General features: G+C 42.4%; 1 protein-coding gene across 1 annotated transcript; it reads right to left on the bottom strand.

Moving 5' to 3' along the window:
- Positions 1 to 2,862: 2,862 nt before the first annotated feature.
- LOC124277089 (sphingomyelin phosphodiesterase-like) lies at positions 2,863 to 16,140 on the bottom strand. The gene is given in 13 exon segments (XM_046712742.1): positions 2,863 to 3,291; positions 4,507 to 4,601; positions 5,365 to 5,454; positions 6,402 to 6,594; positions 7,291 to 7,364; positions 8,087 to 8,255; positions 8,806 to 8,916; positions 9,116 to 9,194; positions 9,197 to 9,284; positions 11,280 to 11,386; positions 12,077 to 12,200; positions 12,953 to 13,117; positions 15,671 to 16,140. Coding segments are annotated over 13 exon segments (1,779 nt in total). The 5' UTR covers positions 16,025 to 16,140; the 3' UTR covers positions 2,863 to 3,161.
- Between the last annotated feature and the right edge of the window lie 2,021 nt (positions 16,141 to 18,161).

Below are 18,161 nucleotides of genomic sequence, written 5' to 3' on the forward strand. Positions count from 1 at the left end.
GTTCATTGGGTTGTCTCCCCTCCTTGCACTCATGGGATGATTTGGAAAACGTGTTCACAGCGACCAAAACCAAACGCACTCCACCACATCATGTATTGTCAAAGTTGTTTAACGAAAATCCATCAAAACATCAACATTGTAGTGATAACAGATGGCAGGTTTTCCAGTACCTTCCAAGTGACCATAGCGTTCAAAGAATTTAATAGTTCATATTTTGTAGTTAATCTCATGCCAAACTAATTTTAATAATATTTTTACATGAGGTAAAACACATCTCGGATGAAGCCTTTGTAATACAGGACCAGTCCAGCAAACGCTGATTGTAAATAATAGAAATATCCTTTAGAAATTTGTTATCAAAATATGACGATATGTATTTTATAGAAAAATTATTGATCTCAATATGTTGATATGCAGGTACTGGATATTAAGCTCAAAATATTGTGATGGGCAGCTTTGCCTTTCTGTATATGAAACGTGTATGAGATACCTCTGTGATAAATTACATGGATTAATTGCAATAGAGGATTTTGATCCCGATGACAGAAGAAGAGCAACGACAAGAAAAATAATGTTTGTGTGTATAAATATATGTATTCCATAGTATACGTCATGGCTATTGTAGTCCATCGTGGACGCTGTAATCTTCAGATCGTGGGTTCAAAGATAGGTTTGCCCTGAATGTGAATCAAGGTTCTCAGCACCATATCCATTAGGGCTGGCTATCGATATGGATCAGAGAGATCGATACTTGTTAACCAAATATTGATTGATTGTCGATAAATATTGGAGGCGCAACTGAGCAAAACTGCCAAAAATGTCTGAGAAATACATATATTTCACATCACTGGTAAGTGGTGACATGATTCAGGATGGAGTCAGACCATGAATAAGTCCTTAATTTGTATATTGTGTGAGAAATCCTTTTCAATCACTAAAGTTTATGTACGATATTATCGATAGCACAAGTTTCATATTGATAATCATTAATAACCTCCCCCCTCGCCGTGATATTGCTGGAATATTGCTAAAACGGCGTAAAACCATACTCAGTCAGTCAGTCATATATAATCCTTCCTATCCACCATATTTCTAATTATCGATCATTTTAGTCCGCTCTTGTACTCATGCTCATGTCTCACCATTGTGGTAAACGTCAGGGGTAGCCTAGTGGTTAAAGTGTTCGCTCGTCACGCCGAAGGCCCGAATTCGGGGTAGAATAGGTCTTCAGCAACCCATGCTTGCCACAAAAGGCGACTATGCTTGTCGTAAGAGGCGACTAACGGGATCGGGTGGTCAGGCTCGCTGACTTGGTTGACACATGTCATCGGTTCCCAGTTGCGCAGATCGATGCTCATGCTGTTGATCACTGGATTGTCTGGTCCAGACTCGATTATTTACAGACCGCCGCCATGTAGCTGGAATATTGCTGAGTGCGGCGTAAAACTCAACTCACTCACTCACCGAAGGCCCGGCTTTGATTCGCCACATGGGTACAATGTGTGAAGCCCATTGCTGGTGTCCCCGCCGTTATATTGCTGGAATATTGCTAAAAGTGACTTAAAACCAACCTCACTCACTCCTCCCACATCGAGCTCACATGCCAAGGCATAACTGGCGTAATGTCCAGTCAGGGTTAGACCCACTTCAGTCACTCAAATCTGTTGCTGCACATGTACAAAGATGCACTGTATAACTGTATGTCAGTCAGAATGAATATTTTTCAGCATGGTCATCGTTTGGGTGTTTCCTTTGTAAATGAAAACGTCCAGTTTTACTTTCTTTGCCAGTTATTTCCAAACTATGACAAAATCAAAAATGCTCATTTCAAATCAAGGATGTATGTTTTCAGCAGAAGGATGAAATATTCCGTATCTGAAAAGTTACGTTGCTCACCGCTAGGGACCAGAAATGACCTTGCGCTCAACAGCAAAGTGCAGAGTTGAGTCCCTTGTCGTGCCATGATCCTCTGATCATTTTGCGAAGCGCTGATTCGCCTTTATTATGATACGTAGCTGTGTATGTGCTGTTCTACCCATACTAAGCTGACATGGCGTGCTACGAAGGGAGGTAATACTACAATTACTGAAATACAGTTCCAAGCAGGCAGTTCTCCCATGCAGCCCATTCCTTCACGAAACCCAATGAGTTAACCTCATACAGAGGACTGCCAGGATGGCTCTTGTATATTAGACGCTACTTACATTGGCTAGTGCCGATTATGTCTCGTGCACTCTCAATCTTATGAGAATTACATGTCCAAGTTTGTGTTTTACATTATGTTACAGCTAATTATTGTTGAAGACACATGGAAATAAATTATATATTCATCACTTGCGTTGCTTTCTGGTGATGTTTTGCTTAATGTCGCGATTGTGTAGTGTGACTTCGGTATGGTTCATATCTGATGGGGGGGCGGTGGGGTAGCCTAGTGGTTAAAGCGTTGGCTCGTCACGCCGAAGACCCGGGTTCGAATCCCCACATGGGTACAATGTGTGAAGCCCATTTCTGGTGTCCCCCGCCGTGATTTTGCTGGAATATTGCTAAAAGCGGCGTAAAACCAAACTCAGTCAGTCAGTCAGTCATATCTGATTGGGTAGCCTAGTACATAAAGCGTTCGCTCGGCATGCTGAAGACCTGGGTTCAATTCCCCTGCATACAATGTGTGAAACCCATTTCTGGTGTCCCCGTCGTGATATTGCCGGAATATTGCTAAAGCGGCGTCAAACCGTACTCACTCAATCAATCACTCTCACTAAAACCAAGTCACAATGTAGCAGCTCCCAGCCTCTTTCCAAGAGTAGGCAAACAATGACTTGGTCCGAGAACACTGACATAGTGAAGAAATACAGAGACTATAAATATTGGTGACACAATGCCATTTATGCATTTTTCCAAATCATTGTTTTCGGCCATATTTAGCAAACTGGCATGATCCCCGTGAAGATCCTACTCCGGAAAAGCTGACAAAGGGGATGGATTGTAAGATTCGCATACATTGTTGACACATGTCATTGAATCCAAACTGCACCGATCGATGTTCTTGATGGAGGCACGAGTATCGCCATACGCCTAAAACATTGCTCAGTGCGACGTTACAAACACACAAAAAGAAAACAATTCAGACGTTGGATCTTCCGGTTCTGGAAAGGAATAACACACTACTCATCCTTATCCAGTATGTCCTTACACAACTCCGGGTCATCAGAACGGGCTGATTTGAGATGACACAACATGTCTGTTTTACAGCCTCGAGTGCATGGCGTCAAATCTCCTCCTCTGGATTTGTGGCTGAAAGAAATATATTGTGTATATATACGTGCACAGAGTTGGTCCGTCGATTTCATGTGACTGCCAAATTTGGTTTTGTTGCAATTATTAGATTTTGTGTCAGTGAGCAATTCATCGGTCTCAAATGAAATCAAACGGACTGTACATGAAATTGATATTCTGCTTCGGCAGGAAAAAGCATGACCAACACGTTCTATGTTGCCAAACATCGTTATAATGATGGATATATGGAGAATACTACACGAGGTCTCATTAAATACGAATTATACGAAACGAGTGTCCTTCCTATGGTATCTGACCGAGCGAAAGCTAAATCAGGTATTTTAATACCCACGTCTTACATGCATTAAATTGACAAAATAGCGTATTTTTGTTATTGTTATGGTTTCAAACCGAAACCGGTTTCATGCCCAGAGTTCTATGCGGCCAGCCAGCATAGTACCTCTGCCACAGGCCAGAACACCCCCCGGCGCAGTGATGACTTAGCATAACATCACTGCCACAGGCTAATATGCATATCACGTGACCGGACTTTTCTCTTGTTTGTAAACAAACGCGCATATTCATAATAAGAAGATACTGGCCCAACGTAAGCGATTCGGCGCGGTCTTGATAATGTTTTACATTGTTACATAAATAATCTTCTACAACTGCGACAGTAAGGTTTATGACAATACATATTGACATATCCAAAGACGTTATATATACGTCTTTGACATATCGAAGGGGCTGGATCGTTTGCTCTCAATAAGGCTTCGATGACAGCACGTGGAGCCGTACAACCCATGTAAACAAAGGATCGCTACGCAAATCGAAATAGTGTTACATGTTTTAGGATATTTTCTCAGTGAAACTAAACCATTCTATCAAAGATGTTTAATTAGACGTGTAGACTCGTCAAAAATAAAAGAGTTAAGAAATATGTACATTATATTGAATATGGGCTGTGTAAGATGTGACGAATTGTCACAGTGAATTGAGAGGTCATCGGTTATCCAATCAAATCGCTAGGACCTCAGGTCAAGTCGTTACGACAATGCGATACGACACCCATGTGACGTACGAGATTAGTATGCAACTACCCCATAAGTTGACCACGTGGGTAATAATGATGTATATTACCATTTGCCAAAGGTGGCACTATTACCAAGTTGTTCTGTAATCAACAGCTCATGTAAACATGCCTATCAAAATTATTTGGTATACTCTACTGACGTGATGAATTTGTTGAAGAGAGCGTCGTCGTCTTTCATCCTGTAGATGAGGTTGTTCCAGTCGCTGGGGTAACTGCCCTCCATACCATACTCAGTCTGAAGAGAGACATGCTATGCGATCAGAAAAACAACATCAAACACGTACCACAAAAGAGTTCATTACGTCAAAGGACCATTCTCAGCAGGTACAATTACAAAGTTGTGTCAAGGAAGTTACTGTATTTTAAGGTATATAAACAAACGATTATTTTCTTATGAAAAATTCATCAGAACATCTGCTCTACTATGGCAAAAATCCAGGTTAGAATTGACGCCATGCTTGTCGTAAGAGGCGACTAACGGGATCGGGTGGTCTGGCTCGCTGACTTTGTTGACACATGTCATCGGTTCCCAATTGCGCAGATCGATGCTCATGCTGTTGATCACTGGATTGTCTGATCCAGACTCGATTATTTACAGACCGCCGTCATATAGCTGGAATATTGCTGAGTGCGGCGTAAAACTAAACTCACCCACTCACTACAACGGTACAAGCAGTTTTTTACGTTAAAGCTATGTACGGCTCTAAAGATTCGAATCCCCAGACGTGACTTGATAATATCGTAAGTTCGTACCCCAGAATCCCTTCTATTATAATCAACCTTCCAGTCCCATACCATGGTTCATGGTTTACACAAAGGAACTATCTGTGTCGCGCCTATATAATGTTGGGTGTTGCTCCTTTGCTCCCAATTTTTGTTCCCAATCTGAAATAACTGAAATATTGTTCAAAGCTTGAAGTTCACTCACTCACTAACTGTTCAAAGCGATTTTAAACTCTCACTCATTTACTCACTCACTCACCCACTCACTCACTCACCAATGGACTGTACTCCAGATCCCAAGAGGCACTGCTGCCGTTGTTGTTTTTCCTCAAATCAAACATATAGTCCTCGTAGTCCAGAACTGCCTGTAAAACAATGAAACAGACGGCTAATGTTGTTTCTACTATTGCAGCTTGGCCTGACAGATAACACTGACTGATCAAACCAGTGAACGATATCATGACCAACGAACCATTGGTGCACGATGATACGAAGGTGTTCACAGAGCCTGGCCACCTGACCTGATTAATTGTGAGAGACAGTGTGCTCTCACCCATTCAAACACAGATCTGTGATTGAATTTAGTTTTACGCCGTTTTAGCAACATTCCAGCAATATCACATCGGGAAACACCAGAAATGGATTTCACGCCTTGTACCCATGTGGAGAATCGAACCTGGGTCTTCGGTGTGACGAGCGAACGCTTTAACCACAAGGCTACACCTTCGCCACCAGGAAGAACTTAGGAGCTGTATAGAAACCACACATTATGTCACAAATACTTCTTGACCACACCTGTGGTCGATTGGACTGGATGTCTTATTAAGGGTATACATGTTACAATAACAAAGCGCATCGTATCTCAGAGGGCTAACGATAAAGCTGGACATCAGTCTAGACTAGAACAACCAGCTATACAAACACACACATACATGCAGCCACGTGGTTATATGAATGCAATAATCATGGACGTCACAATAAACAGCTTCAAGATGTCGGGCGTGGATTCATCCCACAGATGACGTCCTTATCTCGTTAACCTCGTTCATGGTCAACCGCTTTGGTCAAGAGTACAAGGCGTCCGTCTGAAGATGAGGCGGTCCTGGTTCGAATCCTATAACTTTGGACATTCAATGGCCTACACATTCACAGTTATGTTAATTATCCATCCTATTAAGAAAGCATGTTACCATGTGAATATCAAAGTCAACTAAAATATTAACACTGTATGCGCTGAAAGTTTCCATGTATCATTAATTGAAGGTGAGCTCCTGTACCTATCGTACGCTCATAACTTGAGTGAATGACTTACGAAGGAGGAATTGGCGTAGAAGCCGTCCATGGTATAGATCCTGTAGTTGGGGTTCTTGTTTGAGTAGGGCGTCACGGACCCACCCACGTAGGCCACGTTGACAGGGCGGGTGAGGTTTGCGACGTCGTAGTACACGCGGAATTCGTCTGTGTGGGTGTGGCCGTTAAACTGTCCTACGATGGTGCTTTCGTACCTGGAACATGTCGTGTAAAAGTCTAAAGCTTTGATTTGCTTAATGGGTTACTGAAGACCGTGTCCAACTCGGATCATTAAGTGAACAAGCGTGGGTTTTGAAGACGAACTCTAACCCGGATCTTTTCTGTAGAAAGTCTAACCGGTAATATTGCTGGCTCACAGGTCAGAGGCCCCTTAATCTGTAATGGTCTGCTTGCCGTATGTTCGAATCCCAGACTCCTCCTCACTTGGATCTGTAAATAATCTGGACCAGACAATCCAGTGATCGACATTATGAGCATCGATCTACGCAATTGTGACACACTGATATGCATCAACCAGGTCTGCGAATCTCACCACCCGATCACGTTAGTGGCCAGTTATGACAAGCGTCGGTTGCTGAAGACCAATTCTAACCCGCATCTTAATGGAGGACACAGGCCCTTATACCTTACACAACTGCAAAAAAGGATACTAGAATGCCTTTGACAAATAATAAGACACGTGCCTGATTCCACAGAAGATAAATTCCATCAGTATGTTTAATTAACCCTTTGTGGAACGGACCTCAGCCTTTTCAAAAGAAAATTGATTAAACTGATTTAGTGAAATTATTTCCGATAATTAGAACCCTCTGGCTCAGTTCTTACTTCGTGATTGTCGACTGAGTTTGACATATCCGTACAACACGACATTCAACAGGACAGCTACTCACCGGCTGACGATGTTGTAGTAGTTCCAGCTCCAAGACTTCATGCAGTCTGTTGGTATGTGTGTTAGAATGAATACCTGGGAAAACATATCTGTGTTTATCACCTTCTGCTAATGGGTCGTGGGAAGAAAAGGAAGAAAAGGCAAAGCAAACGTAGCGCTAAGATAAAACCGTACACATAGACTTACGATAGTCGTAGCGCTAGATGTCGTAACTTCATCTTTAACATAGATTGTTCATTTTCCATCTCTGAGGAACGGTGGAAAATGGTAGGGTTCCTTTTTTGCAGTGGCATGGGGTTCCTTTTGCCCTAGACGCCGCTATTCGTTAAACAGAGTTATGCCCCTTTGTCGTAACAGGATCAACACTATTTTGTTTTTTTCGCCGTAATACAACTGAATAGGGTTCAAAGCCAACCTTACCCTCTCGTTCAAAGATATATCCCCACCCCTTACACACAATCTTGTCTGACCTTATTTCGCGAGTTTTCCACCATATGTGGCTAGTATACTGCTCTCATGACACCCCCACCCTCGCTCTTCCCTTAACGCCCACACCAACCCACACCTCAGCGGCACCCAACACAACCCTTCATCCTACCCAACCCCTCCCCTCCCCCAAATACACACACAGAAACCAAAACCTGAAGTGAAAAGAAAAACATCAGTCATTATGTCCTGTAGCGTGTCCGTGGATGGTTAGTTGATGGATCAATCCAGACACTGTTCTCTCCCGTACGACTCTCCCACAACCACCCCTCACACACACGCACGCACGCACGCACACATTCCTCTCTAACCTTCTCCCCAGCGTCCTCTGCCTTCTGTAGAGTCTCCGCCAGCCACTGCAACTGGCCGTTCGGGTCTGTGTTGTTGATCATGAGCCACCAGTTGCCGGTGTAGCAGAAGATGTTGTTGACGGAGATAATGCGGAACCCTTGAAATGGGGACATGGTGTAGAATCCCCCTCTGGTGGAAAAATAAGATACATATGAAATCATTTTGATATCGGTATGACGGGGGAAGTTATCTAAGCATACGTGAGAGCAGTTCCTGTACAAATAATCTCCTGAGTGTCATCAGAACGCTTCCGTTGTCTGGTGTACCCGAGAAGATCCGGGTTAGAATTGATCTTCAGGAACCCATGCTTATCGTAAGAGATGAATATAATAGGATCGGGTGGTCAGGCTCGCTGACTTGGTTGACACATGTCATCGTATCCCAATTGCGTAGATCGATGATCATGCTGTTGATCGCTGGGTTGTCTGGTCCAGAGTAGATTATTTACAGACCGCCGCCATATAGCTGGAATATTGCTAAGTGCAACGTTAAAACAACAACCTCACCAAACCAAACCGTCTTCTAGTGGACAGGGTGTCTGCCTGGACAGTCGGCGATTCGATCCCTTGGAGGCGTCATACCAAAGACGTTAACATGTGATACTTGATGTTTCCCTGCCTTAGGCTCAGTAAAAGTACATAATACAACCAGTGGTGGAATCGGTGTCAGTTCACCTCACCTCATGATTGTCTCCCTTGTGTCTGGAGGCAGCCAACGCCCCCAGTTGTCGGCCATTGCGGAGTACATCCACTCTATAGAGTTATTCCCCGTGATGAAATTTGGCGGGAAACTGTTTAAAACGAAATCAATATTCTTAAATGTTCACATTTTTTCCATAAACAGACAGTCGTTTCTGTTCCAATCGAAGTGGCAAAATGAAACCGTACCAACTTACACGAAATGTTTGCAGAAACAATTCCTTCTCTTGTTTGCAAAATAAAATAAGTGTGCGAAAAATTGTCCAACTGACCAATGGAAAGATCTCCTACCTGTCACATGGGGCGCTGTCATGGTTACCGGCACAGAAGTACACCTGTTTCCCGGGGAGGTACTTATCGAAGTAGGACACCAGTCTCTCAGAGCCGACAGCTGGTCACTCCTAGACTGGTTCCACACGTCATGTGCGGTGATGTCTCCCGTGAATATCACGAAGTCAATCTGAAACACATAGGCAGCAGTACGTTATTATCTACCACTATAATCCATTCCGATAGTTCACGCCGAAGACCCGGGTTCGAATCCCCACATGGGTACAATGTGTGAAGCCCTTGTATAGTGTCCCCCGCCGTGATATTGCTGGAATATTGCTAAAAGCGGCGTAAAACCACACTCACTCACTCACTCACTCACTCATTCCGATAGTAGTGGTTGATAGCATGAACACCGATCAGCGCAGCCGGACTAGGTTATGACACACAAGATGTCAGCTGTTGGTCACGCATTATAACCTCCCGAGCATGCATTTGTAAAGATTTGGGGGACCTACGAGGGCGTTCAAAACGTAGTCGGCCTAGCTATATTCTCGATGTCCATTGTTTGAAAAGTTTCCATTTTATTTTGAAGGAATCATTAGCAAAGCCATATCCAAAATTTTACAAATGTGGGTAATGTGGTTAACGAGATTTTAAGTCATCACAACACATTGGAGTATATTTCTTAAAACGTTGCAGAAAATGAAAAACGATCTGTCATTTGGTACCTCTTGGATAATGGTATGCCTATTATAATATCATATAAAATATGCTCAGTATAGTATTGGATGACTACCCGTCATAATCAACATTCAAAGATTTGGATTGCTTGATTTATATTTAGACGGGGACTGTTTTTTAAGGACACCTCCATTTTAATCTTTCAAAAACATTGTGTGCCGATATTAAAGCTTACACTTGTGTGACCATTCAGTACTTAGTTTGAACCCATAGCATCATGTATGAATAAGTGAAAACAATTGAACAAGAATAATGACAATTATTATGGATATACAACTTCTTTTATTCTGTGGAGGTGACGTTTCGACATAGGTTCAAATGTCGTTGTCAAGCAAGTGATGTCACTTGCTTGACAACGACATTAGAACAGAATAAAAGAAGTTGTATATCCATAATAATTGTCATTATTCTTCATCAACTCAACTTCTAAAATGCCAATCAAAGAAGACAATTGAACAAGTTATGTCCTCATGATTACATCATCTGTCTCCAAAACAAGCTCTTTCAGTAAATATGAAGGGGAAGTCACTTTAACAAGATATTGTAGTTTCAAATTGCATTTGTATGCACTTTAATATCTAAGCTTGATTCTAGAGGACTTCTGCCTATCTCAAACACACAAAATGTTTCTTGCATATTTTGTTTCCTGAAGTTTGTGACCTCTATTTCAGATTGTGCGGGGTTGTTTTTAGGGTACCAAGATAAAAAGTCGAACAAAATGGGGATCTTTAGGCTTGAACATAGCAAAACCAAATTACTAGAGGTTGATAGATAATATGTGGAAATATCAAACATAAAACCAGCTCCATTTGTATCATTTTCTAGGTGAGGCCGACTACTATGAAAGACCATCGTATCCGAACCCAACAGACTGGATAGACAGAACACAGTCCCTAAGGAAGGCACATATGAAGTTCTTGGGACCACTTCGGCTCTGGAATCCCCACAGGTATACAACACAGGCCCTCGTGTCTTTGCGAGGATTAAAGATTCTGAAAACATATATAAAATTTGAGATGACCCCCGACTCGAAATGCTTCACAGTAGAATACATTATGATGTACTGTACTGTGAAGCATTTCGAGTCGGGGATCATCTCAAACATTTATTTTTCTTAATCTTTAATCTTGGCAAAGACACGAGGGTCTGTGGTATACAAAGCATTGAATCTTGGGGATCTATTTTGCTTTTAAATCCCAGATAGGTACGACAAACATTAAATACTGTGGATCTGTTCTGTCCTAGAATCCCACCTGTAGAAACGTATGAGATACTCGTCATCCATTCTGCCTTAAAATCAACACAGGAGGAGACACACGGCTTCATGACCCTGTATATTCTGCCCTGAAAACCCCACCATTGATAATCGGGACTTATCCTACCCCATGTTACCGGCAAGATATTGTAACGGCCACTACCGAAACAGCAGCAGCTGACGCACCTGATCGGCTTTAGAGGCAAGGTCTTGGAACAGGTTGTCCACAAGGGAGAGGGGCGCGTCACAGCCCCGGTAGTCACCCCACCGACCAGCCCCCGTCTCACCTTCACCTGGGGGAGAAACAATGTTTGTAGCTCTTAGTCATGAAGAATGCAATAAGTTATTGTTTACACATGTCTCTGTTGACATTATTTTGGTGATATTTGTTGTCGTTTAACTTGTAGTTTTAACATTTTGTATTTCTTGTTTGTATGGGGCTCTCTGGTTTAGTATTTCTTATCGTTTAATTTTGCTGTTTGCTTTGATTTGGTTTGCTCTGGTTTTTGTTTTTGTATTGTGTATGTTTGTACATGTGATTTATTATTATTGCTATTAATTTTTGTAATTATTATCAGTTTTTTTTTAGTATTTTTTATTTTTTTTTTTTTATTTTTTTTATTTATTTGGGGGTTATTGGGGTATTTTGTTTTGTTGTTGTTTTGGGTTTGTTTTTGTTTTTGTTTGTTTTGTTGTTGTTTGTTGGTGGTCTTTTGGGGGTTTCATTTTGAAAAGTTCAGGTCAACAGTATAGCAACAGAAATTGCTTACAGAAACGACACATGCTTATAGCTCCACGTTGATTTTAACATGCAGCAAGGACAATGTTTGCGTTTATTCTAATTTCGAATGTCATTTCACAGACATGTGAAGACCTTTTCAATTTTTCTACTTCGATGAATGTAAATTTGCTTTTGATAATCGCCATGTGCAATAAGACATATCCGTGTGGAAGTGTGAAACATCTGCATGAGCAAATCTTACCTGGCTTGGCGTCGTTGCTACGACAACACACAGGTTCGTTACAGTCGGCGCTCCTGCCGGGTTGGTACATCATGTCGATGTGTATGTCGGTCAGCTGCAAGAACCGGACCTTCGGGGAGCCAGGCTACAGACAGGAGAAACACCACAGTGACCCACAGCCAGGGACCTATAGCCAGGCTACAGACAGGAGAAACACCACAGTGACCTATAGCCAGGGACCTATAGCCAGGCTACAGACAGGAGAAACACCACAGTGACCCATAGCCAGGGACCTTGAGGCGAGGTTCAAGGTCAAGGGTGTTCGGAAACACTGACTGAGGTTGGTTTTACGCCGCTTTTAGCAATATTCCAGCAACATCACGGCGGGGAACACCAGAAATGGGCTTCACACATTGTCCCCATGTGGGGATTCGAACCCGGGTCTTCGGCGTGACGAGCCAACGCTTTAACCACTAGGCTACCCCACCCCCCTGTTCGGAAACAACCTTCATAGGATGATGTATCTTTGGGACATTCTTGTATATAATCAGACCGACAAAAAGAAGTATACATTTGAAAATTGAATATGACAAAAATGTCAAACGTTTTTTAAACGTTCAAACACGACTACCTGAAAGAAGTACATGACCATTGAATGACCAGTTTTGTTTGTTTCACTTAGAGATACCATCACGCATGAGGGAATAATTATATTTAGAAAAACATTTTAAAATAGTTTCAGTATCAATCCTGAAATACGACTGATTGCAGATGTAGGAAGAAATGTGTTTGCTGAAATATTTGTACCGAGAATTAAAACATGTCACATGTCAAAGATGCAAAATAGTCCTTCGCGTGACGATAAGATTTAGATACGGCATACAGTCATGGCCTCACCGCCGGGGGTTGAGGGGGTTTAACAGGGGGTTTCGGCGTGTTCGGGAGGGAGATGTTCCACATGTCCAAGGGGTCGTAAGGCGTGGCACAGGACGGTCCCAGAATGGTGCCACAGATCTGGTCAGGGGTCAGCACCGCTTGCTGGACCACAGTGATCGCCATATCCTGCAAGGAAACAACGGGGGGTTGTAGTGACGTCAGACTAGTATCAGCCATAGCTTGATATGTATCAGCAGTGAGCTTATTATTTGTTTGTTAATTTGTTGTTTAACGCCGCACTCAGAACTATTCCAGCTATAAAGGCGGCCTGTAAATAATGGAGTTGGAACCAGTCAATCCAGTGATCAACAGCATGAGCAGCGATCTACGCAACTGGGGTACGACGACATGTGGCAACCAAGTCAACGAGCCTGAAACATGAGTGAGTACTAGAATGAGGTTCAACGTAACTTTGTGCGATTTTAATGTGTCAGCTCCGCGTGGGAGAATTGAAGTGAAACCACAGAAATGATGTCTGAAATGGTGTCCAAACAAGGTAACTAGAACGTTCACTCAAACGGATGACGTCAACATATGCGTTCTATTTGTAGTGTCGCTTCATTTACATAGTTAGTGAATTTAGTTTGACTCCGCTTTTAGCAATATTCCTGCAATATCATGGCTGGGAGCACCCAAAATAGGCTTCAAACATTGTACCCATGTTGAGAATCGAACCCGGGTCTTCGGCGTGACGAGTGAACTCTTTAACCACTAGGCTACCCGCTGCCCCTTAGATTAACATACACATACGTCTGAATTTGTATACAGTGGTCAATGGTGTCGTGTGCAGACCTGGAAGTCCACTATTACGCATCAGAAAAGTGAATCTGTTTGAAATGTTTCATCCAGCAGTAAATGGGTACCCGGTAGTATGCGATGGTTATGTGGTTATTAACATTTTAGCTCCATGGGGCTGACAATAACATTCGATTAGACACTGATCAGGGCAATAAAAACGTTGACCTCACTATTCACCCGGTAAATGAAATGTGGCGTAAACTTGTATTCACTCATCATGGTATCTAGTTCACGGGTTACAATAGGTCAAGTGGTGATAACGACAGTGCACGTACGTCACTACATGATCTGGATGTGTATCTGTATCGGTCTGTAAGAAATCTGTCACATATATCAACCTTATCTCATTGGGTACATACCAGGACAGTAGACCGACAAGATAGGACTACTGTCAGTCATGTTAGCACTAATGATATGACTATGGTTTATAGTTTAAGTGAGTGAGTTTAGTATAGTTTTACGCTGCTTTTAGCGGTATTCAAGCCATATAATCTTTTCAATAATGCTAGACCACCGCCCGAGCACTTATTGTACAATCAGACCACAAACACTCACAGAAGCCTTCTTTATAATAACCATCGGTGGTTTAACCCCTAATCGCTCATGCCCGTTGTCTGAAACAGTTGATGGAGTGAATGAGTGAGTTTAGTTTACGCTGCTTTAACCTTTGTTTTTTGAGCATTCAGCAATATCGGGGAACACCAGGAATGGGCTTCACACATTGTACCCATGTGGGGAATCGAATCCGGGTCTTCGGCGTGACGAGCCCCCATTAAACTATGAACCCGGGTTCGATTCCCCACATGGGTACAATGTGTGAAGCCCATTTCTGGTGTCCCTCGCCGTTATATTGCTGGAATATTGTTAAACGTGGCGTAAAACTAAACTCACTCACTCATAGTTTATTGTTGAATGAGTAGAGTTTACTACGCTTATAACCATACACCAGCTATTCCAGCTATATCCTAGCTGTGTTTTTATTTTTTTATTTTTTCAATTTTAAGCCGCATTTAGTAATGTCAGTTGGAGAACACCATGGATAGACCCCGCACTTTGTACCTAAGTGGAATTTGAACCTGCGTTTCCTGCTGAACGAGCCAGTGATTAACCATGAGGCTGCCCAACTTCCCGTTTTAGTCAAGCAGGATTTTTTTTGGTCTCCCTGCAACCACTTTATCACGCCGTTTATACACTTATAGTATCATGATAGCTCATTTTTTAATTTGCTTATTTATCTGACATCAATAAACCCATAAACATGCTTTATCACTAATTAAGTGGTTCAATATAGATTTTTTGTTGTTGATAACAACTTCTTTATTTAGTGCGACGTTTCGATACAGATTCTTGTACCGTTGTCAAGCAAGAGTGATCGTTATCCATAAACAATTGTTCTATATTGTACGTCTCAACTTCTAAAATGCAACTCAAACAAATTAAGTAGTTGTTTGTTTGTTTGTTGTTTTACGCCGCACTCAGCAACATTCCACTTATATGGCGGCGATCTGTAAATAATAGTCTACCAATCTTGTGAACACGCCGTTACATAACTAGAATAGAGTTTAAAAACGGCATTAAACCCTGCTAACTCACTCATCCTAATTACTCAAACGCAATGTCATCGTTCCTCAAATTGCATCATTTCATTGTTTTGTTTGTTGGTTGTTAAGCAACGCACTTAGCAATATTCCAGCTGTATGGCGGCGATCTGGACCAGACAATCTAGTGATCAGCAGCACGAACATCCATCTACGCAATTGGGATACATGTGTCAACCAAGTCAGCGAGTCTGACCACCCTATCCCGTTAGTCGCCTCTTACGACACGCATGGGTTGCTGAAGACCAATTCTAACCAAAACTGATTAAGTGCTTGAACATACCTTATACTCTCTGGTAATATACCGACACACCCTTTCGTCTTCAATCTTCCCCTTTATGCAAATATCCGTACATATCTCGACAATATCATGTTCCGGGCGTTTCTGCACCACCAGCGTGTACAATGTCTCTGCCAGAAATTTACAAGCCCAGCACTTCCCGCTTTCGGTAAGTTCACCTCCATGTCGAGTCTCTTCAAGAAAGAGGTACTTCTTCGCCAAGTCCACCTTCTCTTGGATGAAGTCCGTGTCGGATTCAGAGAGCTGAAACTGTTCCACGTACCTATCAGTGCCTTGTACTGCAACAACAACTGCACACAGTGCTACGGTGCAGCTAATCTTTGCATACGAAAACATCACGGATAGTTAGTTGTGTCAGTTCTCGAAGGACGGCGACAACGACGGCGCGTTAACAGATCATACCCATGGCAGGCAGTTGGATATTACAGTGACATGACATTGTGCCATATAGATAGTTGTATCGCTGTTCGGTGTACAAAGTACATGGATCAGATGTGATGCTGGACACAGGTGTGACAGTTTAGAGAGGTTTATCAGTGTTCATAATATCCAGGTGTGTTCCATTAACTGTTTCGGGCCTTTGGGATACGCCAGCCATAGTTGCATCAGCAGCAGCAGCAGCAGTTTGCTGAGTTTTGATAACATTAAAAACAAATATAGATTGAAATATCTCGGTACACAGTGATTCGGTAGACGTTATTGGATCACAGTTTATTGATGAACTGAGAGAGGAATGCAGATATGTGCAAAAGGTGCTTGAAAACGTGTTTGGATACATCGCTGCACATCATCATCACAGAGCACAGCGGCATGAGCTCTGAGGATTGCTACAACTGAATCCACTTCTACCCGAATATGCTTAACGAATTATTCAGATACAAAAGGCATGCATTTGGTAATCAGCCATGCATGGAGTCAGATGTGTGGGTCACCTGTGTGGGTCACCTGTAGGCAACATGCAGGTGGTCGACGGCGTTCCATTACACAATGGTAGGATTGGTTTCTCCTGACTGTCGCCAGACTCAAAAATGACCTGCAGAACGCCAGTGATGTTAACGTTTTTCTCATATAGTACGTAGTCGTCTACGTTAGACTGATCTACGGTCACCGAGGGCAAGCTGGGCGGTGGGGTAGCCTAGTGGTTAAAGCGTTCGCTCGTCACGCCGAAGACCCGGGTTCGATTCCCCACATGGGTACAATGTGTGAATCCCATTCCTGATGTCCCCCGCTGGATATTGCTGGAATATTGCTAAAAATAAAGCTAAAGCGGCGTAAAAGTAAAGTCACTCATTCACTCCATCAACTGCTTCAGTCAACACGGGCGTGAGCGATTACGGGTTAAACCATCGATGGTTATTATAATGAAGGATTCTGTGACAGTTTGTGAGATCTGAATGTACAATAAGTGCTCGTGCGGTGGTCTAGCATGATTGAAAAGAGCGTCGTCACGTCGACGGTCTGGGTTTGATTCCCACATGGGCGTAATGTGTGTATCCAATGTATGCTGTCCTCCTTTGTGATTTGTGACTATTGCTAAAAGCTGTGTAAAACACAACCCACCAAACTAAATGCAGTAACACCTCCATAAAGTGTTCATGTTGGCGAGACAAGTGTATGTTACGTAGACTTGCAAAGTCTCTGTGGTAATAATTAATAGTTTAAATGATAATTTCTAAAAAATATAAATATCCCTCTAACAGACTGGCTTCCTTAGACTGTCCGCTTATCTGGACTTGTCTCTTTCAAGGATACGTTTACTATACATCCACTGGCCTTCAGGGCCTACGATCGCTTAGAGGAACGGGGCCCAGTACAACCTTGGAGCAAGGCTATATGTTACCCTTCATGCGAGATCTTTTAATGTTTTCTGTGGCACAGGGTCACTCCCAGATCATCTCAAATCTAAAATAGACAAAATTGTTAACACTGCAAGTAAAATCGCTGGAGTCAGATTTGAATGTTTATCATCAATATATGAGCGGCAAATCGTGAATCAAGCTGTCAAAATATATCTGACCGTACTCACTACTTAAATTCGGAATACAACCTCCTCCCTTCAGGCCGCCGCTACAAAGTTCCAATTGTGAAAACTAAGAGAGCCCGTACATCCTTTATTCCAAGTACCATATCTCTCTTAAACAAATGTGAAGATACCTAAATCAATGAATTTATGTAAATATGTTTTGTATCTCTCTGATGTGTCAGTAGTAGTAGTCTCTGATGTGTCTGATGTAACACAAATTCCTGAAAAGGCATTACAGTATTATTCTATTATTCTATTCTATTCTATAGCAGAAATGTGTATCTGGAAGGATAAAATGAACATATGATTGTTAATATCAAGGCGAATCACAAACGGCTTTGGTCTATTCTCCCAGGGAGTTGAGAACGAAATTCGAGTGCAATCAGATGCAATAATGTAACGCTTTGAACATCCGGTTGGACAGGGACATGGTGAAAAGAAAAGCAAATG

This window comes from Haliotis rubra, unplaced genomic scaffold (assembly GCF_003918875.1).
Source record: "Haliotis rubra isolate DU_JTF1 unplaced genomic scaffold, ASM391887v1 Scf218, whole genome shotgun sequence".
In the NCBI taxonomy this organism is placed as follows: Eukaryota; Metazoa; Mollusca; class Gastropoda; order Lepetellida; family Haliotidae; genus Haliotis; species Haliotis rubra.